The sequence below is a fragment of the Hylobates moloch genome, unplaced genomic scaffold (genome assembly GCF_009828535.3).
Source record: "Hylobates moloch isolate HMO894 unplaced genomic scaffold, HMol_V3 SCAFFOLD_10, whole genome shotgun sequence".
In the NCBI taxonomy this organism is placed as follows: domain Eukaryota; kingdom Metazoa; phylum Chordata; class Mammalia; order Primates; family Hylobatidae; genus Hylobates; species Hylobates moloch.
Window position 1 is genome coordinate 101,152,818 of NW_026652285.1, and position 11,964 is coordinate 101,164,781.

Here is an 11,964-nt window from a genome sequence, read left to right on the forward strand (position 1 = left end):
TATAGATATGTAGATATAGATATAGATAGATATAGATATTTTTTTTTGAGACAGAGTTTCGCTCTTGTTGCCCATGCTGGAGTTCAGTGGCATGATCTTGGCTCACCACAACCTCCGCCTCCCAGGTTCAAGTGATTCTCCTGCCTCAGCCTCCCGAGTAGCTGGGATTAAAGGCATGCACCACCACACCCAGCTAATTTTGTATTTTGAGTAGAGATGGGGGTTTCTCCATGTTGGTCAGGCTGGTCTCGAACTCCTGACCTCAGGTGATCTGCCTGCCTCAACCCATCAAAGTGCTGGGATTACGGGGGTGAGCCATTGCACCCGGCCGACACCATATTTTTTTTTTTTTTTTTTTTTGAGATGGAGTCTTGCTCTGTCGCCCAAACTGGAGTGCAGTGGCATGATCTCGGCTCACTGCAAGCTCCTCCTCCCGGGTTCACGCCATTCTCCTGCCTCAGTCTCCCAAGTAGCTGGGACTACAGGCGCCTGCCACCACACCCAGTTAATTCTTTTATATTTTTAGTAGAGACGGAGTTTCACCGTGTTAGTCAGGATGGTCTTGATCTCCTGACCTCGTGACCCGCCCACCTCTGCCTCCCAAAGTGCTGGGATTACAGGCGTGAGCCACCGTGCCCGGCACACCATATTCTTGAATATAAAAACTTAAACACCGGCTGGGCACGGAGGTTGTGATGAGCCAAAGATCACACCACTTGCACCCCAGCCTGGGCCACAGAGCCAGACTCTGTCTCAAAAAAAAATTTATATGCAAAATAACAATAGCCAGCTGGGCTCAAGCGGCCCTCATGCCTCAGCCTCTCAAAGTGCTGGGATTATAGGTGTGAGCCATTGTTCCCAGACTAAATTGATATACTTTTTAATGGGAAGCATTTTGACAATATCTAAAAATTTACAAAGTACATATTTCTTGATTCAGCAGTTTTTTGTTTATGATTTTTAAAATTGTGATAAAATAGACATAGCATAAAATTTACCATTTTAACTATTTTTAAGTAACTGTGACTATACTTTTTGTGGAATTACATATAAATAGAACCACACGATATGTAGAATTTTCTGTTTGGCTTCTTTCAGTTAGTGTCATGTTTTTGAGATTCATCCATGTTATGTACTAGTACTTCATTCTTATTTATGGTTGAGTAGTAAACATTCCATTGTGTGGATATATACCATATTTTGTTTATCCATTTCTCAGTTGATAGTGATTTGCCATTTTTGTTTTTTGACTATTAGGAATAACGTGCTATGAACATTAGCATATGGGTTTTTTTGACATAAGTTTTCATTTATCCTGGGTAAATAAATACCTGAGAGTGAGATTGCTGAGTCATAAATGTAAACTTTTTTTTTTTTTTTTTTTTTGAGACGGAGTCTCGCTCTGTCGCCCAGGCTGGAGATCAGTGGTGCGGTCTCGGCTCACTGTAACCTCTGCCTCCCAAGTTCAAGCGATTGTCCTGCCTCAGCCTCCTGAGTAGCTAGGATTACAGGCACACATCACCACACCTGGCTAATTTTTGTATTTTTAGTACTGGGATTACAGGCATGAGCCACTGTGCCTAGCCGTAAATGGAAATTTTTATAAAGAATTGATAAGTTGTTTATCCATAGTGGCTATGCCATTTTGCATTCCCATCAGAAATGTATGAGAATTCTTTTTGTTTGACGTTGTCACCAACACTTGGTATGGTTGTTAATTTTAGACATCCTAATAAGTATATAGTAATATCTCATTGTGGTTTGTTTTGAGATAGGGTCTTGCTATTTTGCCCAAACTGGCCTTGAACTCCTGGGTTCAAGTGATCTTTCTGCTTGGCCTCTTGAGTAGGCTGGGATTACAGGCATATGCCACCATGCCTGTCTCATTGTGGGGTTTTTTTTATTTTTGAGACAGAGTCTCGCACTGTCACCGAGGCTGGAGTGCAGTGGCACGATCTCGGCTCACTGCAACTCCTGCCTCAGCCTCCCGAGTAGCTGGGACTACAGGCACGCCACCACGTCCGGCTAATTTTTTGTATTTTTAGTAGAGACAGGGTTTCACCATGTTAGCCAGGATGGTCTCAGTCTCCTGACTTTGTGATCCACCCGCCTAGGCCTCTCAAAGTGCTGGGATTACTGGTGTGAGCCACCGCACCTGGCCTCATTGTGGTTTTAATTTGCATTTCCCTGATGACTAGTGATGTTGAACATCTTTTCACGTGCTTATTTACTTACATCTTCTTCAGTCAAGTGTCCACATTTTTATCCTATTGTTTTTTGTGGATGTTTGTCTTATCAAATTGTCAGAGTTCTTTATATACAGTATTGTAAATATAAGCTATTTACCAGATAGATGTTTTACAACTTTTTTCTTCCACCTAGTAGTTTGTCTTTTCCCACCTTAATTCTATCTTTTTTTTTTTTTTTTTTTTTTTTTGAGACAGGGTTTCGGTTTGTCACTCAGACTGGAATCCAGTGGTGGGAACATGGTTCACTGCAGCCTTGACCTCCCTGACTCAAGTGACCCTCCTGCCACAGCCCCACAAGTAGCTGGGACTACAGGCGGGTACCACCATACCTGGCTAATTTTGTTTTTGTTTTTTTTTTTTTTTTTGGTAGAGATGGTTTTGCCATGTTGCCCAGGCTGGTCTTAAGCTCCTGAGCTCAAATGATTTATCTGCCTTGGCGCCTCCCAAAGTGCTGAGATTACAGGCATGAGCCACTGCTCCTAGACTGTATCTTTCCAAGAGCTAACATTTTAATTTTAATTTTTTTTTTTTTTTTGAGACACTCTCACTCTGTCACCCAGGCTGGAGTGCAGTGGCACGATCTTGGCTAAGTGCAATCTCTGCCTCCCGGGTTCAAGGGATTCTCCTGCCTCCAGCCTCCCGAGTAGCTGGGATTACAGGCATGTGCCACCACGCCTGCCTAATTTTTGTTATTTTTAGTAGAGATGGGGTTTCGCCATGTTGGCCAGGCTAGTCTCACTCCTGACCTCAGGTCGTCCACCTGCCTCGGCCTCCCAGAGTGCTAGGTTTACAGGCATGAGCCTCCTCACCCGGCCAAAGTTTTAAGTTTTGATAAATGTTTTTGTCAGTTTTGTCTATTATGGCTCCTGCCTTTTGGAGCTTGTCCTTAAATGTTTGATAGAATTTACCAGTGAAGCCATCTGGGCCTGGAGTTTTCTTTGTGGGAAGGTTTTTAATTCTTTTATTTATTGATTAAAATTTTTTGATCTCTTTTTAAAATTTTCATCAAGTTTCTAACAAAGTTTTAAATACTGAATTGTTTTCCTTGATTGATACAGAGCTATTCAAGTTTCCTGTTTCTATTTGGGACAGTTTTGGTAATTTGTGTCTTTTAAGGAATTTGCTCATTTCATTTCACTGGTGAAATGTATTTATATAAGGCTGTTCATATTATTTTCTTATGCTTTTACTCTCTTTAGAGTCTAGTGCTGTGCCCTTACTCATTTCTGATAATGGTAGTTTTTGTCTTCAATTTTCTTTATTAAAAAAATTTTTTTATTTGAGACAGAGTCTCACTCTGTAGCCCAAACTGGAGTGCAGTGGTGCATTCTTGGCTCACTGCAACCTCCACCTCCAGGGCTCAAGTGATTCTTGTGCCTCAGCATCCCGAGTAGATGGGAGTACAGGCATGCACTATTAAGCTCAGCTAATTTTCTGTATTTTAGTAGAGACGGGGTTTCACCATGTTGCCCAGGGTGGTCTCGAACTCCTGAGCTCAGGTGATCCACCCCCCTCAGCCTCCCAAAGTGCTGTGATTATAGACGTGAGCCACCACGTCTCGCCAGTTTTCTTTATTGTAATGTCTGTTTTATATTTAATTGATTTCTGTTCTGTAACTTTTTTTTTTTTTTTTTTTTTTAATTTTCACTCTTGTTGCCCAGGCTGGAGTGCAATGGTGTGATCTTGGCTCACTGCAACCTCTGCCTCCCGGGTTCAAATGATTCTCCTGCCTCAGCCTCCCAAGTAGCTGGGATTACAGGCGCCCACCACCATGCCCAGCTATTTTTTGTATTTTTAGTAGAGATGGGGTCTCACCATGTTGGCCACGCTGGTCTCGAACTCCTAACCTCATGTTCTGCCCGCCTCGGCCTCCCAAAGTGCTGGGATTACAGGCGTGAGCCACTGCGCCTGGCCTCTCTCTTTTTTTAAAATCGATTTCTACCTCCGTGTATATGTGTGCCTGTGTGTGTGTGTGTGTGTATGTGTGCGCCCAGCCTTGTTCTTTATTTTATATATATATATATATAGTCTCCCTTTTTAAAATGGATTTCTGTCTCTGTCTCTCTCTGTGTCTGTGTGTGTGTGTTTGTGTGTGTGTATGTGTCGGAAGTCTCACTGTCACACAGAGTGAGACTCTCTGGATTTAATGTCCAAATATTGGATGTTTTTCGTAAATATCTGGGTTTTTTTTTTTTTTTTTTTTTTTTTTTGAGACAGGTTCTTTCTGTGTTGCCCAGGCTGGAGTTTAGTGGCACAATCACAGCTCACTGCAGCCTTGACCTCCTGGGCGCAGGTAATCCTCCTGCCTCAGCCTCCCAACTAGCTAGGACTACAAGATGCTGCAGGTTTTGCCATGTTGCCCAGGCTAGTCTTGGACTCCCAGGCTTAAGGGATCTGACCACCTTGGCCTCCCAAAGTGCTGGGATTACAGGTGTGAAGTACTATACCAGACAAAACATCTTATTGTTCCCAATATTTTTATTTGATTCTGTTATCAGAGAACACATTCTTTGTCATTTTAGTCTCTAAAATTTACTGTCTCATGTTTTATGGCCTACCTTATGATCTTTCTTGGTGATTGTACCTGTACACCTGGAAAGAATGTCTAGTTGTTTTTTCAGTTGAATAGTATGAGTTTATTAGCATGGGATTGGTAATAACCTAAATGCTCATCCATCCAAGTGAGCAGGTAAAATCAATGATGGCATTTATGTGCAGTGGAATACTATGTAGTATTAAAAATATTGAGTGTATTGGTTGAATAATCTATGGCATATCCGCATAATGAATTATGATGCAAATAAAAGGATTAAAAATAGGTTTTTTTTATGTGTGTGACAGAGTCTCACTGTGTCACCCAGGCTGGGGTACAGGGGCATGATCGTAGCCTACTGCAGCCTCAACCTCCGCAGCCCAAGTGACTGTCCAGTGTAGCTGGGACTACAGGCATGCACCTGTATGCCTGGCTCATTTTTAAAAACTTTTTCTAGAGATGGAGTCTCACTGTGTTTCCCAGACTAGTCTTGAACTCCAGGCCTCAAACAGTCCTCCCACTTTGGCCTCCCAAAGTATTCAAGTATTAGGCTTATAGACGTGAGCCACCCTGCTAGTCTAGAAAATTTTTACTATACCTTTATAAGAGATAATTTTTAAGATACATTGTTGCAGTTGGGTGTGTGGTGGCTCAGGCCTGTAATCCTACCACTTTGTGAGGTGAAGGTGGGAAGATTGAGCCCAGGAATTCAACACCAGCCCTGGCAACATAGCAAGACCTTGCTTCTACAAAAAATTTAAAAAATTGGCTGGGCGCAGTGGCTCACGCCTGTAATCCCAGCACTTCGGGAGGCCAAGGTGGGCGGATCACCTGAGGTCAGGAGTTCGAAACCAGTCTGGCCAATATGGTGAAACCCTATCTCTACTAAAAAGAAAAAAATCAGCCAGGCATGGTGGCAGGCGCCTGTAATCCCAGCTACTTGGGAGGCCGAGGCAGGAGAATTGCCTGAACCTGAGAGGTGGAAGTTGCAGTGAGCCAAGATCGTGCCATTGCACTCCAGCCTGGGGGATAAGAGTGAGACGTCGTCTCAAAAAAAAAAAAAAAATTAAAAGAATTAGCCAGACATGGTGCTAACCTGTAGTGCCAGCTACTTGGGTGGCTGAGGCAGGAGGATTGCTTGAGCCCGGTTGGTCAAAGCTGCAGTGAGCTGTGATCATACCAGTGCACTCTGGGTAACAGAGCAACACCCTCTCTCAAAAGAAAAGATATATTGGTTGGCTGGGCACAGTGGTTTACGCCTATAATCCCAGTGCTTCGGCCTCCCAGGAGGATTGATTGAGGCTGGGAGTTCAAAACCAGCCTGTGCAACATAGCAAGACCCTTTCTCTTCCAAAAATTTAAAAAAAGAAAAAATGAGCCAGGCGTTTTTGTGCTCACTTTTAGTGCTAACTAGTCGAGAGGGTCAGGTGAGAGGGCAGCTGCCATGAGCTATAATTGTACTGCTGCACTCCAGCCTGGGTGATAGAGTCAGACCCTGTCTCTTAAAAAAAAAGCAAAAAATCTGTCTCTTAAAAAAAAAAAATTAAATACGGGCCAGGTGCAGTGGCTTGCACCTGTAGTCTCAGCTATTTAGGAGGCTGAGGTAGGAGGATCAGTTACGTGTAGGAGTTTGAGCAGCCATAATCTGCCACTGCACTGTATCCTGGGTGACAGATTGAGACCCTTTCTTTAAAAAATGTTTTTTAATTACTGTTTTTAATTTCATGTTATTTCTCTCCCATTTTGTTTTCATTGGTTGTACAGACAGAGCGCCAAGTGTCTCGCTGGTTTGTTCAGTGCCTTCGGGAACAGTCCATGCTGCTAGAAATTATTTTCCTTTATTATGCATACTTTGAGATGGCACCCAGTGACTTACTTGTATTAACCAAGATGTTTAAAGAGCAAGGATTTGGTAGTAGGCAGACCAATAGGCACCTGGTGGATGAGACTATGGATCCTTTTGTAGATCGGATTGGGTAAGTCAGTGAATTGAACATCATGGAACTTGCAGTGTTTAGAGCATTGATAGTATAGTGGTATGTAAGCAGGTGGGGGGTAGGTGTACTTTTCACTTAACCGGTGGGGAAATGGATAGGTCTACTGCCATGTTCCCTTTCATGCAGGGAGTAAAGACTGGGATTGAGAGAGGACTCTCAAATGAGTATTGTAATCTGCTTTTTTACTTACTGTCTTCATTTAAGGGGTTCATCCATTCATTCAACAAAAATTCGTTGAACAACTATTGTAGGCCAAGCACTATGCAAATGCTAACAAGATAGTGATAAATAAGGCATATATGCTCACTATTCTCTTTCAGGTGATAGTCTATGGACTTTAAATTTCTTGTTTTTTCTATATTTATGACCATGGATATATCCACGATTGGGGGCCTGGTCACTCTGTGAGCAAAGATATATACCAGTTAATTTTGTGTGCGTGTGGTATAGATGGGGTGTCACTTTGTTGTCCAAGATAGTCTTGAACTCCTGGCCTCAAGTGATCCTCCCACCTCTGCCTCTCAAAGTGTTAGGATTATAGGCGTTAGCCACTATGCCTGGCCCAATAGGTTTTTTTGATATCGCAGTGTCTTATATCTCACCTTTGTCTCTAGTGAGTTTCAGAACGGGATATATAACATAGTGATACTATTTTTCTTTCTAGCTACTTCAGTGCCCTCATCCTGGTGGAGGGCATGGATATTGAGTCCTTGCATAAGTGTGCTTTGGATGACAGAAGAGAACTGCATCAGTTTGCACAGGATGGGCTTATTTGTCAGGTGAACTTGGAATAGCTTCTTTTTTTTCAGAGGGTTTATAAGTTAGTAGTAGCTTTCAATTATTGAACTGCTGCATAAAATTTTCAGTGTTGTGGAACTCTACATTGTTCAGTGATGTGGAGGTTCTGCAGTGTTTTTGTTTTGTTTTGTTGTTTTGAGACGAAATCTTGCTCTGTCACCATGCTGGAATACAGTGGCGCTGTCTTGGCTCACTGCAACTTCCACCTCCCGGGTTCAAGTGATTCTCCTGCCTCAGCCTCCCAAGTAGCTGGGATCACAGCTCATTTTTGTATTTTTAGTAGAGACTGGGTTTCACCATTTTGGCCAAGAGGTCTTGATCTCCTGACTTCGTGATCCTCCCGCCTAAGCCTCCCAAAGTGCTGGGACTACAGGTGTGAGCCACCACGTCCAGTCTGTTTTGTTTTTTTGAGACAGAGTCTTGCTCTATCACCCAGGCTGGAGTGCAGTGGTGCCGTCTCGGCTCACTGCAACCTCCACCTCCTGGGTTCAAGCGATTCTCATGCCTCAGCCTCTGGAATAGCTGGGATTACAGGCACACGCCACCACGCACGGTTAATTTTTATATTTTTAGTAGAGATGGGGTTTCACTATGTTGGCCAGGCTAGTCTTGAACCCCTGACCTCAAGTGATCCACCTGCCTCAGCCTCCCAAAGTGCTGGAATTACAGGCTTGAGCCACCGTGCCTGGCCTCTACAATGTTAAATAGTTGATTAGACCTGGAGGAAATCTCAGATTCGTCAGTCATCTATACCAAGGTAATAATTGAGTCTGTGAGAGCGATTCATTCATGGAGATGGTACAAGGACAAAAGAGGCCCAAGGAGAAAACCCTGGGGATTGACTGCATTTAGGGAGCCTGTGAAAGAAGAGGAAAGGGGAAAAACATTGAGATGAGATGGTTAGGAAGATAGAAAATGAAGATAGAACGTAGAAAGTTTGAGAAGGATCAGGATAAAATTTCTAAAGAGTGTCTATATTAACATGCATTTTATAATCTTAAGACTACATAAAATTAGTAGACAAATTATGTGGGTAAGAGGAAGAGTAATTGTAATTGAGGGGTTTATTACTGAGGTGGCTGGGGGTTTGAGAAGAGTGAAATATCAGAATGAGGAGTGAGGCCACTCTTTATGGCTTGCTTATTGAACATGATGAAGAATCTGGTCGAGGGATATTGACACTTTCTGTTCGGAGATGTAGATGTGTTTTCTTCTCTCACTAGGATATGGACTGTTTAATGTTGACCTTTGGGGACATTCCACATCATGCCCCAGTGCTTTTGGCCTGGGCTCTCCTCCGTCACACTCTGAACCCAGAAGAGACAAGCAGTGTGGTCCGGAAGATAGGTGGCACAGCCATCCAGCTGAATGTGTTTCAGTACTTGACCCGATTGCTCCAGTCACTTGCCAGTGGGGGAAATGATGTGAGTTTAAGGCTCTGGGTGGTGAGCATGGGAGTGAGCCGGCAGAAGCATTATAATAATGTAGTAGTTATAATGGTGGTGTGGATAATGGGATCATGTTGTAACTAACCTTTTGAGAACATTTAGACATCATCAGACATTATTTATAATGTTTATGAACATTATCTTATCGAATCCTTATAACACTTCTTCATGTTAAAGATTATCATTCTGTTTTATACATTAGGAAATCGAGACTCAGAGAGATGTAATTTGCCCAAAGCAACAAAAATGCCAGTAAATGGTAGATACGGTTTGAACTCTTTGCCAGTAAAGTATATCTTAAGAAGATAGCTTTGGCCATATTGACTGGAGAAGTCACTTCCAGGGGACTTAATCAACTGTAACAAGATGAATTAGAAATTCTCTTCAGTCTTATGTTGGGGTTTGAGTGGCATGGTTTAGAGAGCTTGTTTGTTTGTTTGTTTATTTTTGAGACAGAGTCTTGCTCTGTCACCCAGGCTGGAGTGCAGTGGCACGATCTTGGCTCACTGCAACCTCCACCTCCCAAGTTCAAGCGATTCTTCTGCCTCAGTCTCCCAAGTAGCTGGGACTACGGGTGCCTGCCACAACACCCAGCTAATTTTTTTGTATTTTTAGTAGAGACGGGGTTTTACCATCTTGGCCAAGCTAGTCTTGAACTCCTGACCTCATGATCCACCCGCCTCGGCCTCCCAAAGTGCTGGGATTACAGGCGTGAGCCACCGTGCCCAGCTAGTGAGCTCATTTTGACGTGGTAAAATGAAACCTCAGGTTCAGCAATTATTTTTTCTTTTCCTTTTTCTTTTTTTTTGAGACCGAGTCTTGCTCTATTGCCCAGGCTGGAGTGCAGTGGAATGATCTCAGCTCACTGCAACCTCTGCCTCCCGGGTTCAAGCGATTCTCGTGCCTCAGCCTCCCAAGTAGCTGGGATTACAGGCACCTGCCACCATGCCCGGCTGTTTTTTGTATTTTTAGTAGGGCCAGGGTTTCACCATGTTGGCCAGGCTGGTCTCGAACTCCTGATCTCAAGTGATCTGCCCACCTCGGCCTCCCAAAGTTCTGGGATTACAGGTGTGAGCCACCGTGCCCGGCCAAATCGCAGTTATACTCCTTGGTTGGTATGCATTTGCCCAAAGGAGTTGAAAACATACCCACACAAATACATACACACAGACCTTTATAGCAGCTTCATTCGTAATTACTAAAACTCGAAAGCAACTAAAAGGTCCTTCAGTAAGTAGAACTAAACTGTTGTACATCTAGATGATGGAATATTTATATACTGCTAAATGAGCCATCAAACCATGAAAAGACATGGAGAAAACATTAAATGCATATTAGTAAATGAAGCCAATATAAAAAGGCTTCATAGTATATGATTCCAACTACATGACATTCTGGAGAAGGCAAAACCTTGGAGACATTAAAGAGAATAGTGGGTTGCCAACAGTCTGGTGGAGCAGGAGGTCTGAATTAGGTAGAACACGGAGGATTTTTAGGGCAGTGAAGCTATTCCATGTGATACTACAATGGTGGATACATGTCATACTTGTCCAAAAATCCATACAATGTACAACACAAGATGACCCTTAGTGTAAACTGTGGACTTTGGGTGATAATAATAATGCCAATTTAAGTTATTCAGTTGTAACAATTGTACTGTTTTGGTGGGATGCTATTTATGTGTGGAGGCAGAGGATATATGGGAAATCCTTTTCTGCTCAGTTTTGCTATGAACCTAAAACTGCTCTACAAAACAAAGCCTATTTAAAAGGAAGAAAACTCAGCCAGCAGGCCCTACTTGTTGTAACTGGTTGGCTTATCTTGGTGGCCGTTCAGGTGCTATATCAATTCCCATTACCACATGCAGACTGTTTACTGTAGGCTGGATATGGTTTTCTTCTTCCCCACACAAACTTTGATGATTTTGGCAATAATTCCCTTCTGATTTTATTCTTGACTTTGTTGTAATATTTGTGGTTCCTGCTTTCTCATTTCTCCCTTTGTCTTCCTGATCTTGTAACTAAATTAGGAAAATTATGAAGCTTCAGATTTCCTTCCCATTTGTTTACAAAGAATATATGAATGCGATAGGATTATGCTGAACCTGGGGAAGAGTTGTATCACTCAGAATGATTCACTGACTCCTTTGTCATTCCAGTGCACCACCAGCACTGCATGCATGTGTGTCTATGGACTGCTCTCTTTCGTTCTGACCTCGTTGGAGCTGCACACACTGGGCAATCAGCAGGTCAGTGTCTGGCTTTCATGAAGCTGTCTCTACTGCCCAGCTTTGCGATCAAGTCCCAAAAATATACCCCCATTGGATCTGATACTATTTACCTCATGTGTTAATTTGTTTACTGGTTTTCATTTTTATTTTCTTTTTTCTTTTTTCTTTTTTTTTTTTGAGATGGAGTCCTGCTCTGTCGCCCAGGCTGGAGTGTGGTGGCGCGATCTCGGCTCACTGCAGTCTCCGCCTCCTGGGTTCAAGTGATTCTCCTGTCTCAGTCTCCTAAGTAGCTGGAATTACAGGTGTCTGCCACCTCGCCCAGTTAATTTCTGTATTTTTGGTAGAGACGGGCTTTCACCATGTTGACCAGGCTGGTCTTAAACTCCTGACATCAGGTGATCCGCCTGCCTCGGCCCCCCAAAGTGCTGGGATAACAGGCGTGAGCCACTGCACCCGGCCTTGTCTTCATTTACTGTTATATAGGTGATAAATGTTAATTGTAGAAAAAACAGAAAATGCTGATAAAAAGAAAAAAGTATAGTCCTGTCACATAGATAACTTGATAACATTTTGATGTATTCCCTTCCATTTTCCAAATACGTATATACGTGAAAATATAGTAATTCTTCTCTAGAAATGGAACAACAATGGATATACTGTTTTTAAAATTTGTTTATTTATTTATTTATGCTTTTTTTTTTTTTTTTTT

The 11,964-nt window shown here is 42.7% G+C and overlaps 1 protein-coding gene across 1 annotated transcript in view; it reads left to right on the forward strand.

Moving 5' to 3' along the window:
- Nucleotides 1-11,964, forward strand: part of NUP188 (nucleoporin 188) — a 62,916-nt gene that overhangs the window by 17,871 nt on the left and 33,081 nt on the right. The window contains exons 9-12 of the mRNA XM_032165351.2: nt 6,547-6,758; nt 7,444-7,558; nt 8,801-9,001; nt 11,184-11,273. Of these exons, the coding sequence (XP_032021242.1) occupies nt 6,547-6,758; nt 7,444-7,558; nt 8,801-9,001; nt 11,184-11,273 (618 nt within the window). The remainder of the gene's footprint in view (nt 1-6,546; nt 6,759-7,443; nt 7,559-8,800; nt 9,002-11,183; nt 11,274-11,964) is intronic.